General features: G+C 46.0%; 2 protein-coding genes across 2 annotated transcripts in view; one reads left to right on the forward strand and one right to left on the reverse strand.

Moving 5' to 3' along the window:
• The window catches only part of HNRNPR (heterogeneous nuclear ribonucleoprotein R), a 105,253-nt gene that overhangs the window by 39,719 nt on the left and 44,783 nt on the right, over positions 1 to 20,751 (reverse strand). The window lies entirely within an intron of this gene.
• On the forward strand, positions 161 to 18,433 carry DNAJC8 (DnaJ heat shock protein family (Hsp40) member C8). Its single transcript, XM_056847334.1, has 9 exons — positions 161 to 266; positions 4,483 to 4,584; positions 6,499 to 6,555; positions 8,012 to 8,078; positions 8,627 to 8,721; positions 12,701 to 12,772; positions 13,644 to 13,735; positions 15,289 to 15,364; positions 18,096 to 18,433. Exons 1-9 carry the CDS (start codon positions 198 to 200, stop codon positions 18,216 to 18,218), a joined length of 753 nt encoding a protein of 250 aa, XP_056703312.1. The 5' UTR covers positions 161 to 197; the 3' UTR covers positions 18,219 to 18,433.

Consider the following 20,751-nt stretch of genomic DNA (forward strand, 5'->3'; position numbering starts at 1 on the left):
CTATTGGCAGTTGGAGGGTGAACCTGAGTCGGTAGGGGACCGGAAGTGCCGAGAGGAACTGCGTGGGCCTGGGCGTCGTCAAAGGGGAAGGAGGAGGGGGAGAGAGAGAGAGAGAGAGAGCGCGAGAAGTCGGTCTCGATGACGTCACCGGGACCGCGTCACGTGGCGGGAGGGGCGAAGGTCACGTGGCGTGAAAGATGGCGGCTCCAGGCGAGCGAGAAGCGGGCGGCGGCGCAGAGGAGGCGTTCCTCACCTTCTACACCGAGGTACCGAGCGGGGGGACCGAGCCCTCCCGGCCCCGGGTTCGCCGTCGCTCTTCGGCCCTCCTCTCCCCCCATTCCCGCCCTTCTTGTCTAAGCTGCAGCCCCCACTGCGAGCGAGGAGGCCTTCCTGGCAGCGCAGGCCTCTCTCCCCGGGTCAGGGGAGGCTCTGCTTTCCCTAGCCCGGCCGTTGCCATGGTAGAGACTCGGCTTCTGCAGTTTGGTGTATTTGGGTTTGGGGGTCGTGGCCGGGTGGTGAGATCTATTGCGCTTTTCAGACTCAGGAAGCGCCGCCTTCCGCTCCCCGCCCCGCTCTTGAATCCTCTGTTGCTAAACGTAGGCTGCGTCCAGAGAGATGCTGCCCCTAGACGTGGTATTGTGTGAGCCTTCTTGAGCAGATCTAAGGAGAGGAACCGTGTTCATAGCCTTAAGTGCTTAACAGCTCTTTAAAAAAAAAAAAACAACTCTAACAACAACAGAGGTAGCTGATGACATTAACAAACAGAAAAAAGTAGTAGTCAAAAAGGGCACTGAAGTCCCTCCCCTCACCAAACCCCGCCCTCCTCAGGCTCCACCCTCACAATCTCTAGGTAGTAGAAAAGGGCAAGAGTCCAGTAGCACCTTAAAGACTTAACAAAAATATTTTCTGGTAGGGTATGAGCTTTCGTGAGCCACAGCTCACTTCTTCAGATACAGCTAGAATGTGAATCCATCGGTCTTCAAGTAGAGGAACCGTATGTAAATGTGAATAGCAGGCTTGATGGGATTAGGTGTTTTACATCATGTAGTGTTTTACATCATGTATAACTAATTTTACAAAGAGCCCCGTGGCGCAGAGAGGTAAGCTGCAGTACTGCAGTCAAAAGCTCTGCCCACGACCTGAGTTCGATCCTGACGGAAGTAGGTTTCAGGTAGCCTGCTCAAGGTTGACTCAGCCTTCCGTCCTTCCGAGGTCGGTAAAATGAGTACCCAGCTTGCTGGGGGTAAAGGAAAGATGACTGAGGAAGGCACTGGCAAACCACCCCGCAAAACAAAGTCTGCCTAGAAAACGTCAGGATGTGATGTCACCCCATGGGTCAGGAATGACCCAGTGCTTGCACAAGGGACCTTTACCTTTAGACGTGGTATCATGGCCAATCGCCGTTAATAAATCTTTTCCCCCATATACTTGCCTAATTGTTTCTTTAAATCTAATTGGCTGTTGCCGTATTTTGTTGCACTGGGCTCCACACTTTCTTTTTCCCTATCTGTCGCAGTAGAAATCCAGGAGTGCCTTAAAAACTAACAACAATTATTCCAACGTGAGCTTTGGTGGATCATAGAGGACTGCATCAGATGCATAGTGTGGATAATCATAAAATAAATTTCCATGGGTGCCCACTGCACGCATCTGATGCAGCAAGCTCTGACTAACAAAGGCTCATGTTGGAATAAAGCTTGTTAGCCACTAAGGTGTCAACTTGACTCTGGTAAAATTAAACTACAAAGAACGATTTGTAAAATTAGTTATACATGATGTAAAACAGTACTTTTTTCTGTTTGTTAATGTCATCAGCTACCTCTGTTGTTGTTAGAGAGTTTTTTTAAAAGAGGTGTTAAGCATTATGAATATGGTTCCTCTCCTTAGATCTTCTCAAGAAGGCTCACAAAATAAAAATGTGAATTTTTTGTGACCCTTTAAAAGCTAAAACATACGTGGTGATTTTTTCCATGCCAAAACTGATGGTGTCAGACTTCATGAAGGGATACATTAACTTGGCAGAAAGACAGAGTTTCTTACAGCTAAGTGTTTATCAAGCACAATTTCTATAGAGGAGTTTCACTTTAGAATGTTTTACTGTATGTGTTCATTCCCACCCCCCCTTTTTTCCTTCTTTTCTTGTTTATTATTTGGGATAAAACTAAAGCCCAGTCTTATAATCTGTTAGCATATGCATATCGTGGCCCCTTAAGGCTTTGTGTCTCTGTATGTATTCATGCATTAAATATACAGACATATATAGATATATAGAAAGAGATACTGATATAGCTTTTACTTGTCCTATCTAGTTTTTCTCCTGCCTTTTCTTCAGTTTTGTTCCTTTCTCCCTCTGACTTTCTCAGCTACTTTCTCACTTTCTCCCCTTAAGAGGCAACAGTCCTTAAAAATACAAAACAAAAAAGCAGACCACCAGTGTCACCCATCTGGGCTGAGCCTTGATCTAACAGTGTTCTAGAGTAAGGCAAGAGTGGAATATGAACAAAGACCTTGGTTTTGTTTAGAAATTTTAGCATATAGAAACGCTTGACACGCTGGTGTTGCAATCTGATGTGTCTTTACATAGACGTAAGTCCCACTGTACTTACAGTGCATTCCTAAGAAGAGTTACTCCAGTCTAAGCCTATTCATTTCAATGGGCTTAGACTGGAGTAACTCTCCTTAGGAATGCACTGTTAGTGTGTCTTATTATCTGGTAAGAGTGTATAGACTGAAAGCCCTGATTGTGTTTGTCTGTGCCACTATCCTTTGTAAACACCCCGTCTTTATTTTACAAACAGGAAGTTGAAGAGAGCCCCTTAAGTAAAACTCTCTGGAGCAACTTGGGTTTAGATCAGGGGTGTCAAACTCATTTGTTATGAGGCCCGGATATGACATTTATGTCATATCATCAGGCCAGCTATGTGAACCATAACATTAAATGCCAGGTGCCAGAGATACAAACTTTATAGAAGACACAGGCAAAGCCAAATCATGATACTATTTTTTTACTTAAAATACAAATATGCTTAACACAATAACACTCTTACAGTATTTTCTTTTATTTAACAGTCTTTGCTGATTCTATGACCTTAAGCAGATGATGAGAGGGAGGGCATCTTGGCCATCTTCTGGGCATGGAGTAGGGGTCACTGGGGGTGTGGGAGGGAGATAGTTGTGAATTTCCTGCAATGTGCAGGGGGTTGAACTAGATGACCCTGGTGGTCCCTTCCAACTCTATGATTCTATCATAGATACCTTGGGACTGAGGGGTTGGTTGCCTTGGCTGGTGAACCCACAGCAGAGTCACCAACCCAAATCAGGAGTGTGGGGGAACTGCCTCGTGGGCCTCTTAAGAGCTCTCAGGGGGCCGAATCCGGCCCCCCGGCCTTGTGTTTGATACCCCTGGTTTAGATTTTTTTCCCCATCCATGATAGAGATTGGTGCCAGGTATTATTTCTCTCACACGTTGCCATCCTGAGCTATTTGGTGGAAGGGCAAGCTTTTTAAAAAAGTATGTATAGAAAGGGATACTGATATAGCGTTTACTTGTGTTAAGGGTACAGTTCTGCATTTGAACCTTAACCCTTACACATTCATTTTCAAAAAGTAAGAAAAAGATGTAAAATGCATTTTTACTCCTGAAGAGAACCACAGTCCAACCTAGCCATTTTCAATACAACTGTTTATTGTCCAGCAAGGCAGCCTCACTAGTTTGTTTTGCTGCAACTAGTTATGGGGATAAGCAAATGTCCCACTCCAGGGAACTGAAGTCCCCACTGCCTCATCATTAGGAAATCTTCCTTTTCCCTTCTCTAGCCTTTCTATACTTTGTTTACGGCTTGCCTTTCTGACAGAGACTCAGAGTTCATCGGGCATTGGCTGCATACTTCAAAGCCAGTATTTGCAGGCTGAAGGCCTACAAGCCTGCTTTCTATAATGAAGGCAGAGGTGCCAGGGATACTGAATTTGGAGTCTAATATAAGTTTAACGTTTTTTGCACATTGTACTCATGAGCCCCATACGAAATAAACTTATTTGCAGGTTGTGTAATGTCAAATTCCAGAAAATACGTAATTGGATTGAATGCTAATTATTCCAGACCATGCATTAATACCTTTAAAATGGTGACATAGCTTGGGCTGTGCTGTGGTGTTCTGAAGACATCCTCTATATGTGTGTCTGTAAAGTGCCGTCAAGTTGCAGCTAAGTTATGGTGACCCTGTTGGGTTTTCAAGGCAAGAGACGTTCAGAGGTGATTTGCCATTGCCTTCCACTGCATGGGCTGAAAGAACTGTGACTAGCCCAAGGTCACCTAGCAGGTTTCATGTGGAGGAGTGGGGAATCGAACTTGGTTGTCCAGGTTAGAGTCCACCACTCTTTACCACCACACCACGCTGGCTCCTATATGTGCCTTCCGTTTTTGTGCCAGCAGTTCAGTGTTACGTAGCTCCGATTATTAACAAAGGTTCTGATTTTTTGCAGGTGAAGCAAATAGAAAAGCGAGACTCTGTTTTAACATCAAAAAACCAGATTGAGAGGCTTACTAGGCCCGGAGCATCCTATTTCAACCTGAATCCATTTGAGGTAAGAATTGTCTTCTTAATGCTGCAGTCCTGCTACTCCTGGTTATTTGCTTGTTTGAGGTAAAATGCATTTGGGGCAGACACTGGATTGTTCATTTGTACACTTCTGATCCTGCTAGTAGCAGCATGAATAGCCCAACTAGCCTGAGCAGATCAGAGTTTAGAAGCTAAGCAGGGTCAGCCACAGTTAGTACTTGGATGGGGGACCACCCAGGAAGACTGCAGTTGCTATGCAGAGGAAGCCAATGGCCAAACCATCTTCTCATCTCTTGCCTTGAAAACATCGTGGTCCTAGGGTGGCTGCTATTATTATTATTAGTAGTAATAATAATAATGTTATTTGAACTTATACCCCGCCCCCAGCATTGCTGGGCTCAGGGTGGCTTCCAACCAGATGAATACAATAAGTTATATAAATACATACAGATATAAATATAACACATTAAAACACACCAATAAAAGCTTAAAACTAAATCTAGTAACGGTATTGTGCTTTTACTACCAAGTTGCTCTTATAAAATATCCACGCCAAGGAGGTTGGCCAAAGATGGAATCAGCAGGCCAAAACCTCCAAAATGCTCATCGGGCCAGGGGTAGGCAGCGACAACGGAAATGGAGAAGGAACAAAAACGGAAAACAGAAGGAAGGGTAGAAAGAAGGAAGAGAGGGGAACAAGGAAAAATGGGAGAGGGGGCAGGGCCAATCTATAAAGCCATTGCTGTTCTCAACCCTGTGCTTGGCAGAACATCTCCATCTTACAGGCCCTGCGGAACTGAGTTAGGCCCCACAAGGCATGGGTCTCATTTGACAAAGAGTTCCACCAGGCTGGAGCTGGTTGTGACTTGACAGCACACAGCTATTGTTTTTATCACCCTGCTAGTGTAAGTTGTATGTTGCCCGTTATTGACAGGTGTTATTTGTGAACTGTGCATTTGACAGTTCAGGCCCAGTTCGTTGCAGATGCTTTCTTCCAGGCAGATAGCAACTGGCTCTCTTTGGCTTCTAGCTAAAGCATTCGCTTTGTGTAACTTTTTTTTTTTACATGGACAATTGAAAAAGGATCTTCATCACTCCTTGTGGCTGAGTCACCGGATATGCAGAAAACCCCCACCAAACCCATATTACAGTTATTCATCACAGGCATTCTGTTGAGTGCAGCAGAAAAAGAGGACCCACCCTGCTTTTTCTTGTGAAAGTAATATTTTGTATGATCCTCCCCCCCCCCGCCCCAATGTTTTTGCACCGTATTCTATCACTTAGTTTGGAGAGGGTGCTGTTTGGTGGAGTTCTTATACGTACGTAAACTGTTGTCCCTGTAGTCCATATGTAGAGTAGTACAGCCCTCCCTTCTTGAAATGGGAATGGTTTTGTAAGGCAATCCAATGTCAAGGCTCCTCTGTTGATTTCCCAGTCTCACCATCAACAGAGAGAGCAAGGCATATCTGAACACACTGGTAATGTTTCCAATCCTGTTTGATGACCAAAGATATAATTCTAGGAAGATGAACATAGGTGTGCTAGTAATTTGTTGCCACAATAATGTCTGTTAGGATGCTTTTCCCCCCCAGAGAAAATCACAGAAAGTTATAGATATGTAGAACAGCTTGGAACTGGAGCTGGTGTAGTGGTTAAGAGCAGTGGACTCTAATCTGGAGAAACGGGTTTGATTCCCCACTCCTCCACATGAGCGGTGGACGCTAATCTGGTGAATGGAGTTAGTTTCCCCACTCCTACCCATAAGGCCAGCTGGGTGACCTTGGGCTAGTCACAGCTCTCTCAGCCTCACCTACCTCACAGGGTGTCTGTTGTGGGGAGGGGAAGGGAAGGTGATTGTAAGCTGGTTTGATTCTCCCTTAAGTGGTAGAGAAAGTCAGCATATAAAAACCAACTCTTCTTCTACTGTGATCTCTTTTAGGTATTGCAGCTGGATCCTGAAGTTACAGATGAAGAAATAAAGAAGAGATTCCGTCAGGTATGTGGCCCTAGGGTAAAATGAATAGCGTAAAGTCTCAGGTGGATCTCCATTTGTAGTACATTGGAAGATAACATAGGATGATTATACGTTGCAACAGTAATCCACTGGGTGGTGCTTGGAGAAGCGCTACAGCGCACACCAGTTTGTTTCCTAGGATCTACTTCTTAACCTGTGGTGATGAAATCCAAAGGATCTTGAACGGCAGAGAAAAGAGGGAGCTTTTTTTTTTGCCCCCTACCAGCTAACTGTCTAGCAAAGCACACCAAGCTCCTCCTGGGTAAGCACACCACAGGCATGCGTCTTCAACTTGACCATAGACATAGAAACATAGAGCTGGAATGGACCAAGAGTCATCCAGTCCAACCACCTGCCCAACCCACAGCTATCTTCTCCCCCCCCCACTCCCCCAGTGACCTTTGCACTACACTCAGAGGAAGGCAAAAAAAAAAAAAACTGCAGGATCCCTGGGCCACACTCAGAGGAAGGCAAAAAAACAACAACCTGCAGGATCCCTGGGCCAATCTGGCCTGGGGGGAAATTCCTTTCTGACCCCAAAGTGGCGGTCAGTATTATCCTGGGCTTATAAGAAAGGGCCACGAGAGCCGAGCAATTGCTAATCCCTTCCTGCCCTCCCTATCATGATATGCCTATGTTCACATAGGTCTATACATAGACTATACATAGGTTATATGTAGACTTTCTTGTGTCTCTGGATCTTGGCAATGTCTCTTTGTGTCTTCAGTTTGGCTAAGAAATAGTGACTGGCCCATGGTCACCCAGTAAGTGTCATGTCTGAGCAGGAATTTGAATCGCTCAATTCAAAGCCCAGCTCATTGAGTTAGGCAGCATGTCGAGGTTCTACTCGCCAGATCACCGACTGCTCTGTTTTGGCTTCTGAGGCCTCGCCAGATACCATACTCAGTTTTGAAACCTTGGCCATCCGGCAACATAGCCAGGAATTTTTTTTTATTTTTTTTTAAGAAAAATACATTATTGCCACCTTCTGGTCTGGTACAATGAAATTGCGAATGTTTGCACAGAGTATACCCTGTCCTGTTTTTGTTTTGTTTTTGTTCCTGGTCTGAATAAATCTGTCGAAGTCGAAAGGTTGAGTGAGCCTTTCTTCAAGGAAATTAGTTTTGATATCACAGAGTCTCTGGAAAAACACACAGCACCAGTGAACACCAGCCGTTGGAAGTGACTCACTTGAACGGTTTCACAGAGTGGAGGAAGCTGGTTGACTAAAAAGCTGAATTTATTGGGGGGGGGGGGGAGTCCAGGAAAGTGTTTCCCTCAGAGAAGGAAAAGTGAACTGCAAATGTCTGAGTGTCATTTTATTAACAAGCGACACAGGGAAAGAAGGTGGGCATCCTATTGCCATGCATGTGATACACTGTGTTTTTTTTTTTTTTGGGTGATAGGAATCCATTTGTACTTTGATTTCCTTTTACAGTTATCCATATTGGTGCATCCTGACAAAAACCAAGATGATCCTGAAAGAGCCCAGAAGGCATTTGAAGGTACTTCCATGACTTTTCTGGGCATTGTGCAAACAGGCCTGGCTGGCTGCACTGGTGGAACCGGGGAGAGAGAAATTGATGCTGTCTTTCGGTTGCGTTTCTAAAAGCAAACCTGATTTTGGATTGTTGTTGCTGTTGTGTGTTATTTTAAAATTTGTCTTAAACTCTAATCACTGAGGAGCCCCGTGGCGCAGAGTGGTAAGCTGCAGTACTGCAGTCCAAGCTCTGCTCACGACCTGAGTTCGATCCCAACGGAAGTTGGTTTCAGGTAGCTGGCTCAAGGTCGACTCTGCCGTCCATCCTTCCGAGGTTGGTAAAATGAGGACCCAGCTTGCTGGGGGTAAAGGAAAGATGACTGGGGAAGGCACTGGCAAACCACCCCATAAAAAACAAAGTCTGCCTAGTAAACATTGGGATGTGACGTCACCCCATGGGTCAGGAATGACCCTGTGCTTGCACAGGGGAACTTTATCTTTTACCTAGTCACTTAAGCAAGGTAGATTCTTCAGGTTATACGAATGTACTGATGGAAATGTTTGGTTTGTCAGCTGTTGACAAAGCGTACAAGCTGTTGCTGGACCAGGAGCAGAAGAAGAGAGCCTTGGACGTGATTCAAGCAGGGAAGGAATATGTGGAGCACATTGTAAGTAGAGTGTGTGTGAGCGATTCCCGGCCGGGGATGTGAGGGACCCTGTTACCACACTGGGTGCCTCTTGATAATGTGTCGAGGTAGTGCAGCAGCCTGGGAAACTGCTGGACCATCTAATCAGCATCTGACCATCTGAACGAGCTCTCAGAACTGGGGTCACAGTAAAAAGAGGGGGGAAAAACCTTTCACAAAGTCTTTGTACATGGCACTATGTACCTAGAACACAGTTGTGTGTGTTAAGTGCCGTCAAGTCGCTTCTGACTCATGGCGACCCTATGAATGAAAGTCCTCCAAAATGTCCTGTCTTTTGACAGCCTTGCTCAGATGTTGCAAATTGAAGGCCGTAGCTTCCTTTATTGAGTCCACCCATCTCTTGTTGGGTCTTCCTCTTTTCCTGATGCCCTCAACTTTTCCTAGCATGACTGTCTTTTCCAGTGACTCTTGTCGTCTCATGACGTGACCAAAATACGATAGCTGCAGTTTAGTCATTTTAGCTTCTAGGGCCAGTTCAGGCTTGATTTGATCTATAACCCACTGATTTGTTTTTTTGGAATCCACAGAATCCGTAACACTCTCCTCCAACACCACATTTCAAAGGAATCTATTTTCTTCCTACCAGCTTTCTTCACTGTCCAGCTTTCACACCCATACATAGTAATAGGGAATACGATGGCACGAATTAATCTAGTCTTGGTGGCCAGGGACACATCCTTACACTTAAAAATCTTTTCTAGCTCCTTCATGGCTGCCCTTCCCAGTCTCAATCTCTTTCTGATTTCTTGGCTGCAGTCTCCCTTTTGGTTGATGGTGGAGCCAAGGAATAGAAAGTCTTCAACAATTTCAATTTCCTCATTGTCAGCCTTCAAGTTGTATAATTCTCCTGTAGTCATTACTTTTGTTTTCTTGATGTTCAGCTGTAGTCCTGCTTTGGCACTTTCTGTTTTAACTTTCAGCAGTAGTTGTTTCAAATCTTCACTATTTTCTGCCAATAATGTAGTGTCATCAGCATATCTAAAATTATTAATGTTCCTCCCTCCAATTTTCACTCCACCTTCATCTAAATCTAAAGAACACAGTTGCTCTCTGAGAAATAGCAAAACAATGAATACAAGAACCAGACATTTTGTAGTAAACAATAGGAAGTCTATCATTTGGACTTCATATAGTTGCAGTACTAAGGGTTATCAGCAGATGTGAAAACACAGCTAAACTTTTTTTTAATAGAAAAGAAAATCCTATCATGATCTCATTTACAGTTGAGACAACTAGACAGTTATACCAAAGGGGGGGAAATGTAGCAATGATAGTATAATGTGTGATAAAAGACAATGGCAGTTATAAGCAATATGTAATAAGATAATAGACACCATAAGTAATAATTATCCTAATATTTTATCATAAAATTATTTGATAGCTAATAACCACATTTGGTTCTTGTAGGTTATCCGGGCTGTGTAACCGTGGTCTTGGTATTTTCTTTCCTGACGTTTCTCCAGCAGCTGTGGCAGGCATCTTCAGAGGAGTAACACTGAAGGACAGTGACTGTCCTTCAGTGTTACTCATCTGAAGATGCCTGCCACAGCTGCTGGCGAAACAGCCCGGATAACCTACAAGAACCAATAAACTCTGACCGTGAAAGCCTTCGACAATATTTTAATAACCACAATATTTGTATTTACCCGTTTCTAATAAAACTTAATTATTGGTTTATATTTCTAATCATTCTTCCCAAGCATTGTAATTTGAATTTCCCCCACCATATATTCAATACAAAATATCAAGAAGATTTTTCAAAAAATTTCTAAAAATATGGCTAAACTTAACATTGACCTCTTCAGCATTCAGTGCATCATAGAAAATTTCCTTGGAAATAAGGTATACATGGGAATTATACTTCCTGGTGTGTCTTTTGCACAGGCTTCCAAAAGGTGTAGGACAGGGGTGTCAAACATAAGGCCCGCAGGCCGGATCCGGCCCCTTGAGAGCTCTTTTCCAGCCTGGGAGCCAACCGAGGCAGCCCCCCCTCCGCTCCCAATCTGGGCTTGCAAGCAGCCACCATCACCCCTGGTGTCAATTTTCAAAGACTGTTAAATAAAAGAAAATACTGTAAGAGTGTTATTGTTTTGAGTATGTTTGTATTCTTTTGAGTATGTTTGTATTCTTTAAAGTTAAGTAAAAAAAATATTAATTGGCTTTGCCTGTGTTTTCTATAAAGTTTGTATCTCCGGCATAAAATTTATGGCAAGCATGGCCCGGCCCAACCAAGTGACATTTATGTCATACCTAGCTCTCATAACAAATGAGTTCAACACTCCTGCTGTAGGAGGCCCTGTCACCCGCCAGCACTGGGTTGATAAGAAGGAAGCCCCCCCCCCCCCCCGGGTGTTACCAAGCTGGGGAGTGAGTTTTGTAAAAACAAACGTGTAAAAATGAACATGTTTGCTTGGAATGCTGTGCCTGGGTTCCCAGATGCACAGTTCCAATGTTAATGGCATTATACAGTGGAGACGGGAGAAGTCACAACACATTTTATTTCTTTCTGTGCTGTTTCCCATTGCCTAGAATGGCGAGCTCCAGAGGGTTGGCCATGTTAGCTTGCTACAGCATGAACTGCCTCCAAAGGGTGTATATTGGTGTACTGTAGGCAGATCTATTATGGCATACGCACACATAGATTGGAGCCCACTTTGTAAAACAGGTGAAGTGGCATCCTCCTTTGGTGTTTGAGATACTCACGTACAAGTTGGGATGACCCAGACACAATTTGGACATTTCTCTCCCACCCAAGTCTCCCTCTCCAGGATGCTATAAACTCTCAGGGGTGTAAGCTAGTCAGTTTTCTCCGTTTCCTTGCTTCTTTTTCCCCCTCTGACTCTCAATGTTCTGTGCCTCCTCGAGCATGCTCAGTCCTCACCAGGCTGTTTTGGGGAGGGCCATGTTTCCCCTTTTGGTTCATTTTACAAAGCCCTATTTTTCTTTATAGCTGGGGAGTCTTCGGAGTATGCAGAAACCCCTGCCTTCCTTGTCTGTGGGTGACCTGTGTGCGGCTGTCATGGCTGACACAAACCCACCCGGTTTACTATTAAACGCAGTGCTGATAGCATACGCTATGCACCCAAACGCTGGGACCGAGAAGTCATGAAATGCAAGAGGTGATAAACGTGTAACGTTCTGTATTGCGAAGGCCAAATGTTATACAAGGTAAAACACAGACAATGCGCCTGGACTGTCATTTATCAGCAAGTTTCATTCGGTCCCTGAAGGACTTGACCGAGACAAAACTTTTCTCTGCCACGGCAAGAGGAAGGAAGATGGTATTATCACCAGTTGTTGCTGCTAAGGTCCCGTTGCTTGTTGTATACATTTGAGCTTTGCATAAAAAGTCACAAGCCGTAACTATTTAAAAGATCGCTATAAAGGGGGATTAGACAGATTCATGGAGGATAGATAGGTCTATTAATGGCTGGCTTCTAGCCATGGTGACTAAACAGTGCTTTCAGAAGCACTGAACCCCAGTGCCAGGAGGCAGCATCAGGGGACGGCCGTGGCCTCTTATGCCCTGTTCGTTGGCCCAGTAGAGCAGCTGCATGGCCACTGTGTGAGACAGGATGCTGGACTAGATGAACCCTGGGGTCTGATCTGGCAGGGCTCTTACGTTTTTAACTCTGAAATTTCCTGGTGCTTTGGCTCAGTAGTTCCTGGTTTTTGCCTCTGTGTGTGTGTGAGCTTTTAAGGTCCATCAGGTGTTCATTTTCCTTTTATTCAGAGCAACTGGAAGCTTGTCCAGGGTGTTTTCCTTGCCTTTAAAGTCCTCTAGGTTCTGCTAAGTGAACAGATGACAACAGGGCTTTATGCAGCGCCCTTTATAATGATATTAGTGATGGTTCTGTAATTAGCTTGTACAGAAAGTGGCGTGAGTCTCGAGGAATAAATTGTCAAGTTGGTGAGCTTTCTGTGCATCTGTTTTTTTAAGGTGAAAGAGAAAAAGAAACAGTTAAAGAAAGAAGGCAAGCCAGCCAATGTCGAAGAGGATGACCAAGAAGTAGTAAGTTGGCTCGCAGTATTTGGCTGGCGGGGTTCAGGGACGAGGCCTGGAACTGGCATAGTATGGAGAAGCTTTTCTCCCTCTCATAATACTAGAATGCAGGCACATCTGCTGAAGCTGGAGGGTGAGAGATTCAAAACAGATAAAAGGAAGTATTTCTTCACACAACGCATAGCTAAATTGTGGAACTCCCTGCCCCAGGATGTGTTGATGACTGCTCACTTGGAAGGCTTTAAGAGGGGAGTGGACATGTTCATGGAGGAGAGGGGTATTCATGGCTACTAGTAAAAATTGATACTTGTCATGATTACAGAGAGAGAAAGCTTCCATCTTTCTCTTGGTATTGTTCTGGTGAGATCCATTGTGTTTGGCTTTTTGGGATTACTAATCTTTTAAGAAAGGAAAACCAAATTTTATGTCTGGCAGGCTGCTGATCAAATCCTTCTGAAGGGGTGGTGGAAAAAGTTGTCGAGTTGCAGCCGATTTACGGCGACCCCTTAGGGTTTTCAAAGCAAGAGACGAACAGAGGTGGTTGGTCATTGCTTGCCTCTGCGTAGCAGCCCTTGCTGGTCTCCCATCCAAGCACCAACCAGGGCCATCCCTGCTTAGCTTCCAAGATCTGATGGGACTGGGCTAGTCTGAGCTATCCACACTGCTAAAATATCAGAAATTGCCTGTTCATCAGTTTTTTTTAATAGTCCTTGGTGTCTGTCATGGTATCAGGAAGCTGTACCTTTTTGTGTCGCGTCCAATGATCTTTCTGCCCACATCCACTTCATTGTGGAAGAGGTCCTGGCCCATGGGAGAGGAGTTTGCTTGTGAGTTGCAAGTGGGCCCCTCAGCACCTGCAATAAACCTGTCTTCCTTGCAGTTCAAGCAGGCTATCTACAAGCAGACGATGAAGCTCTTTGCTGAACTGGAAATCAAAAGGAAAGAAAGAGAAGCAAAAGAAATGCACGAAAGGTGGGATTTATTTATTTATTGGCTTGCTTGTGCAGTTACAAGTCTTGGAGGTTAGGTTAGGGAGGTACTGCCCTGTGAAGGAGTGGGTGAATAAAAGAGCTATTGTATGGAGAGCCAGCATAGTGTGGTGGTTTGGAGTGGTGGACTAGGATCTGGAGAACCAGGTTTGATTCCCCACTCATCCACATGAGCGGCGGAGGCTAATCTGGTGAACTGGATTTGTTTCCCTACTCCTACACATGAAGCCAGCTGGGTGACCTTGGGCTAGTCACACTCTCAGCCCCACCTACCTCACAGGGTGTCTGTTGTGGTGAGGGGAAGGGAAGGTGATTGTAAGCCGGTTTGATTCTGACTTAAGTGGTAGAGAAAATCGTCATATAAAAACCAACTCTTCTTCTTCTAATGTGCTGTGTGTGTAAAGTGCCTTTAAGTGGCAGCCGACTCATGGCAACCCCTTATGAGGTTTTCAAGGCAAGAGGCTAACGGGTGGTTTGCCAGTGCCTTCATCTGCATAACAACCCTGGTATTCCTTGGTAGTTTCCCATCCAAATACTAACCAGGGCTGACCCTGCTTAGCTTCCGAGATCGTGCTATACCATGCTGCCTTCCCTCCTTAGTGTGATGTATGTAATATAAATGACTAGTAAGTCATGGGCAGGGAAGGCACGCTGGGTGGACACATGGGTAAAGCATGTTCTCACCCCCACTTACCATCAGATGCAGGAGAGTGGATGGGGTCCATATTGTCTGATCTAGCCCAGCAAGGGATTGGGTGATAGATCTCTTCGCATTGCAACATTCAGAATTTGACTCTAGAGGGCAGTGTGTGCCTTGCCGGTCTTGTAGGCTGAGAGATCCAGTTTCTTTAGTTACTCTCTCCCTCTGCTTTGAAGCCAGGCGTGTTGTTTTATGAAGAGCCCCGCTTCTGGGTGTCTTCTGCGTACTGCGTTTTGTCCTGAGGCCCAGCACACTCTGCATAGCAGCCCAGAGACTGGCGCGTGTCTCAGTCATGCTAGATTCCACCTCTTGTATCCAAACTATTATTTGACAGTGGTTGTTTTGGTGGGGTTTTAGTTGGAAGAGGTGCAGTTGTCTTGTCGGCAATCGTACAATGACAGTATTTAGAAAATGGTGGGAAATGAGTGCCTTTGGACCAAGCTTGTGGATCGTGATCATTGAGGGCCCTAAAGCAGTGTCTGCATTTAAGGAGTATCTTGTTCTTAAATGTTGAGAAGTATAATATAGCAGTAGAAAAAATGGTATTTTTGTCTCAACGGCACACAATCAAATTTGGAAGGAGGGAGGAAGTTTGGATATAGCAGGGAAGTACCAAAATACATGAAGATCTATTCACCTAATTCTTCTGTCTCTTTCCATTAAGCGGAACATCTAATAATCTACTGATTTTTTTCCCATATCTCTCTTGCAGGGCCGCAGCTGATCCTTAAACCAGCCCTTGGCTAAGCTTAGGTGTCTAGCGTTGTGCATCCTTCAGTCGTGTTTTGTTCTCGGGGAAGGTAATGTTAACGTTTCTTCCCTGGCTTCTGTTCTAGGAAGCGGCAGAGAGAAGAGGAGATTGAGGCACAAGAGAAAGCCAAGCGCGAGCGAGAGTGGCAGAAGAACTTTGAGGTAATGGGTCCCACGCAGCTCTGGCATCTCATGTTTCAAATTCCACAGCTTGCTTAGTTAGAGAGCAAGTCCCATGAAAGTCAATGGGTTACTTCTGATTAAATACGCTTGGGGTGGCGCCGCACAGCATTCCCCAGCAGTTTTGACTAACAGTGCAATCCTAAAGGGGGGAGGCCTTGAAAGGGCTGTGGAGGCAGTGTGATCCCGGCGCTGGCGTAAGTGCCACTTTCGCCGTCCAAATGGGCATTAACGCTGGTGCTGGGCCACTTATGCCGGCATCAGGGAGCGGCCCAGCAGCATCATGCATGGGTGCCGGTGCAACTGTGGTGGCAGTATATCTCCAATGCAAGGATGTGATCTGGCGCCAAAGGGGCTGTTCTCAGGAGCAGGACTGACTTCAGCCTTAAGCCCTTTTGCCCCGGGAATGCCCCCTTTTGCCAGTGTGAACTTCCTCCAGCAAAAATGGTGGTGTAGCCCGTGAAACTGCACACAGCAGTTTCACAGGCTTTGGGGGAGTTCTCCTGTGTGGCTTGCTTGCCTCGGCGCAGCAAACCACTCAGGAGGCGGCGCCATGGCTGTGCCGTCCCGGGCCGCAGCGAAACATTTGGATTGTGCTGCCTGTCTCTCCTCCAGATAGGCCTTCTGGAGATCTAATGGAGATCCTTCTGTGGCTTCTTTTATTTGTGGCCCCTGTGAGCAGATTCCTTCCTTGGGAGGATGTGAAGCAGCTGTTTTCCTGCTGCTTCTCTGCCAAGGTATCAAGGCCTTTCCCAGCCTTGCAGTCTGAGATGTCAGGGGCTGAACCTGGAACATTGTGCATGCAAAGCCTATGTTCTATTACTGACCGTTGGTTCTACCCAGGCACATTTTTGGAGTATTCTTGAATAAACTGAATTTCTTCTGGTCAGTTGGAAGTGAAGAACATTGTAGAGGGCCTTATACCAAGTCAGAGTATTAGTCTGTCTGGCTTGGTATTGTCTACTCTGACTGGCAGTCTCTCCCTGGGGTCCCAGATAGAAGTCTTTCCCAGCTCTGTTACCCTTTGAACACACGAAGCTGACTTACATCAAGATCAGTATTGTCTACTCAGACTTGAGAGCCTCAAATAGTGGTCTTTCACAAAACCTACTACCTGATTATTATTTTTAACTGGAGATGCCAGGGATTGAACCTGGGACCTTCTGCATGCCACGCAGATGCTCTGCAATTGAGCCATGGCTCCTCCCCATTTAACTGGAGATGCCAGAGGATTGTTCCTGGGATTATACACACACACACACACACGCTCTGCTGATAATAACTTGTTGGTGGTCCCCATCCCTAGGAGTGTTCGGCTGTCCTCAACTCGGGAATGCTCTGCCTAGTAACATCAGGGCCCTGTGGGACCTGAAAGATTTCCGCAGGGCCTGTAAGACAGAGGTATTCCACCAGGCCTATAACTGAGGACAGCTGCAGGTGAGATCAATACTGGCCTCCCTATCCACCCTGTTATTTTACAATCGATTTACTGGGGGTGGATAGTCCACCCGGTTTCGAGCTGATCTGGCTTGGGACTGGCATCTTTTGCTGCAGTAGGCACACTATATACATTCTTTTTTTAATAATTGAGGAATGGTTTTATGGTTTTATATGTTTTATTGTTGTGAATTTTAATGTTACCCGCCATGAGCCCGGCTTGGCCGGAGGAAGTACAAAAACTGAATAATTAAAATAAATAAATATACACACAAAGTGTATGTACCGTCACTGAGGTCCTTCCTTTAGAATCACTTCCAGTGTGAATGACATTGATTTGACTTGCTTGCGTCAGCCTAGCATCCATACCAGCAAGCATGTGCTATTCTGGCCATCTGTGTGACAGGAGCAGGAAATCCTCGGGTACGTAGGATGCCCCAGATACAACAATAGACACCTACAGTTCACATCAGGCAACTTGGGCAACGAGTCAGAGACTTACCGTTCTCTTATCCCTAAGCAGAAGAGCCCAGAGAACTGCTCCATTCCGTATGAATGGTGGGGACTGAACTCCTTGAGACCAATGCCTGGGAAACTTTGCTATGCGGGGAGTTGGCTAGCGGAAATGTGCAGAGGCATTGCTTCAAAAAAGGAAGGTGTGGTAGGGGGTGGTGATATGAGAAGGTTTGGATCAAGTCAGACAAGACTGCAAAAGGCAGAAGATTGTAGCTGGAACCCAAATGCTTGGCTCGACCAGCTTGGGACAGGAGGCACAGAAGGGAAGCCCGTGGTTTATAGGTGGGTGTTTTTGTTTTAGTTTCAGCCAGTCTGCCAGTTGATACTGTAGAGTCTGTGACCAACTAGAGCCAGCGTGGTGTGGTGGCTAGGAGCAGTGGACTCTAATCTGGAGAACTGGGTTCATTTCCCCACTCCTCCGCATGAAGCCTGCTGGGTGACCTTGGGCAAGTCACAGTTCTCTGTGAACTCTCTCAACCCCACCTACCTCACAAGGTGTCTGTTGTGGGGAGAGGAAGGGAAGGAGATTGTAAGCCGGTTTGATTCTTCATTAAGTAGTAGAGAAAATTGGCATATAAAAACTAACTCTTCTTGCTGTGACGCAAAGTACTCCTGCTGTGCTGGCTGCTTTGTGCTTTCTCTCATATAATGGGAAAAGGATTCTTGGAGCGAATTTTCCTGTTGGGCGACTGCAGGAAATGAAAGCTCCGGTTGCCTAACTCTTGCCCATTATTCCCTCTCTCGTCCCCTTCATTTGTAGGAGAGTCGGGATGGCCGCGTCGACAGCTGGAGGAACTTCCAGGCAAATACAAAAGGGAAGAAAGAGAAGAAAAACAGGACCTTTTTGAGGCCCCCGAAAGTGAAGATGGAGCAGCGCGAATGAGCCGGTTTTCTCCCAGGCTCTGGAAGGACTCTCCCGTACCACCGCATTTAAACCTTTTTTGCTTTTCCAGTAGGATCTTTTTGTTTTCCAGTATGATTGAATCTTGGTCAAAGTATTTTCCCCTATCCTGTACTCTGCCCATTTGCCTGAGGTTCATGGTGTGATGTCCAGGGCCCAGCCCCACCGATCTTAGAACACTTGGCTTACGTAGGAAGACCCTACCGTAAACTTGCCCATCACATCTCCCTTTAGTCCTGTAATTTAATGTTCTGTACTCCCCAAGGATATTTGCTGTTCAGAGTGGTCATCTGCCTTAATTTGTAGAAGTGTCCCACCGAGGTAGATGCTAAAAGATGGTGTCTTGGTGCCCCCCGTCGCTCACTTCAAAGTCGGTCATCAGCTTCTCCTCTGCGTTGGTCTCCACTCGTCGATAGGATTCGAGCTTGGAATCGGAGATGTACAGCTTGGCTTGCAACTCAGCTGCATGGAGCTGAAATTCTCCCCCCGCCTCTGATTCCCAGCGAGCAGCTCCTGGTTTCCAGGATCTCAGACTTGGGGGCAAGGTGGGGGGAGGGCGATCTGGTTAGCTTAATGGGCCAGTCAACCTCTGTAAATAAATAAATAAAATATCTCGTTGAATATTCGGTTAGTGGCAATGTTCTGTATGTAAAATACATTTTTACCCCAGAACGTTTCGATCTTGTTTTTCGGTTGCTCCCGAGAAACGCCCATTCCGACTGTTCGGATCGTTTATGAGCAGCGTTGGAGCCGGAGAGCTGGACTTCTGGATGTTGCGGGGCCAGAGCCAAAAAAGCTCTGGCCCTGGTTGAGGACAGCTGGATGTTCCTTGGGCCGGGGACCACCAGTAGGTTATTGGCTGAGCGTACCGCTGTTTGTCCTGCCCTCAAATAAACGCCTCGAAGATATTCACAAAAACAGTCAGGCGTCCCATAAAGAAAAGGACTTACTTTATTGGCATCTCTGAAAGCCTCAACACAGAAGGCTACCAAACGGAATCAGCCAGCAAACGACGACTATTTCTCAGCTCTCTCATACAGTACAGGTGTGCTGAGAGATGTCCTCTGCTTAAAGAGACATTACATCACAACCAGCCTTCTGGATGTTGCAGAGCCAGGGCCAGAGCCAAAAAAGCTCTAGCACTGGTTGAGGACAGCCAGATGTTTCTTGGGCCACCAGTAAGTTGTTATTGGCTGAGTGTAGCGCTCTTTGGGGGGGTGTAGCGAGAAAGGTTGTCCCACAGGTACGATGGTCTCAGAACGATTAGGGCTTTGAAGGTTAATACCAAGATGTTGAACCTGATCCAGTACTCAACTTGGAATCAGTGCGGCTGGCAGAGTGCCGGTTTATATGTGCTGTACGTGCAATCCCCGTAAGGATCCTCGCCACTGCGCTCTGGACCACCTGAAGTTTCCGGAGCAGCCTCAAGGGTAGCACTGCGTATAGTGAGTTACAGTAGTCTAACCTGGAGGTGACCATTGCAGGGATCACTGGATAGATTGGGGCGAGACACGTAGGGCACTGGCCGCCTAGCAAAAATGCCACTCTGACAACGTTTGTGACCTGAGCCTCCACTGGGAGGCATTCAGAACCACACCCAGGCTTCGGATGGTTGGTGCTGATGTTAATTGCACCCCGTCCAAAGTTGGAAGCTGGAGTTGTTCCTGTAGGTCTCATTCTGAAACATTTTGCAAATCTCTCAAAATCTAAGCCTGACTTTACATGAGGGAAACACATCCCATAAGAAAGGCCACGCTGGACCAGTTCAAGGCCCATCAAGTCCGGCAGTCTTCACACAGCGGCCAACCAGGTGCCTCCGGGAAGCCCACAAACAAGACGACTGCAGCAGCACCATCCTGCCTGTGTTCCACTGCACCTAAGTACATCCCATGTGATCTGCCAACTATCCATTTTAAGGCAATGGAGCTCTACCAATTGCTGGGGGAGGCAGCCAGCTGCAGGGGAGGGGAAGGCTTTGGCCTCTGTCACAGCTATGAGCTTTCCAGCCAGCATGATATAGTGGTTAAAGTGTCGGACTAGGATCTAGGAAACCCAGGTTTGAATACTCACTCATAGAAGCCTGCTGGGTGCCCTTGGACTAGTCACACACTATTAGCCTAACATACCTCTCAGGATTTTTGTGAGGATAGAACTGAGGAGAGGAGAATGGTGTCAGCCTCCAGTGGGGAGAAAGGCAGGATATAAATAAAGTAAATAAATTTGGTTGGCCTCTGTATGAAACCAGATGGTGAGCTAGGTGGTCATAGGTCTGGTCCAGCAAGGCTCCCCTCGTGTTCTCGTAACCCTAAAATCATTGGGTAGCAGAACTAATAATATTTAGTAGTAGCAGAAGAAAAAGTTAGTTTTTATAACCCCACTTTTCTCTACCTTTAAGGAGAATCAAACCGGCTTACAATCTCCTTCCCTTCCTCTCCCACAACAGACACCTTGTGATGTGGGTGGGGCTGAGAGAGTTCAGAGAGAACTGTGACTATCCCAAGGTCACCCAGCAGGC

This window comes from Euleptes europaea, chromosome 3 (assembly GCF_029931775.1).
Source record: "Euleptes europaea isolate rEulEur1 chromosome 3, rEulEur1.hap1, whole genome shotgun sequence".
NCBI classification, from domain to species: domain Eukaryota; kingdom Metazoa; phylum Chordata; class Lepidosauria; order Squamata; family Sphaerodactylidae; genus Euleptes; species Euleptes europaea.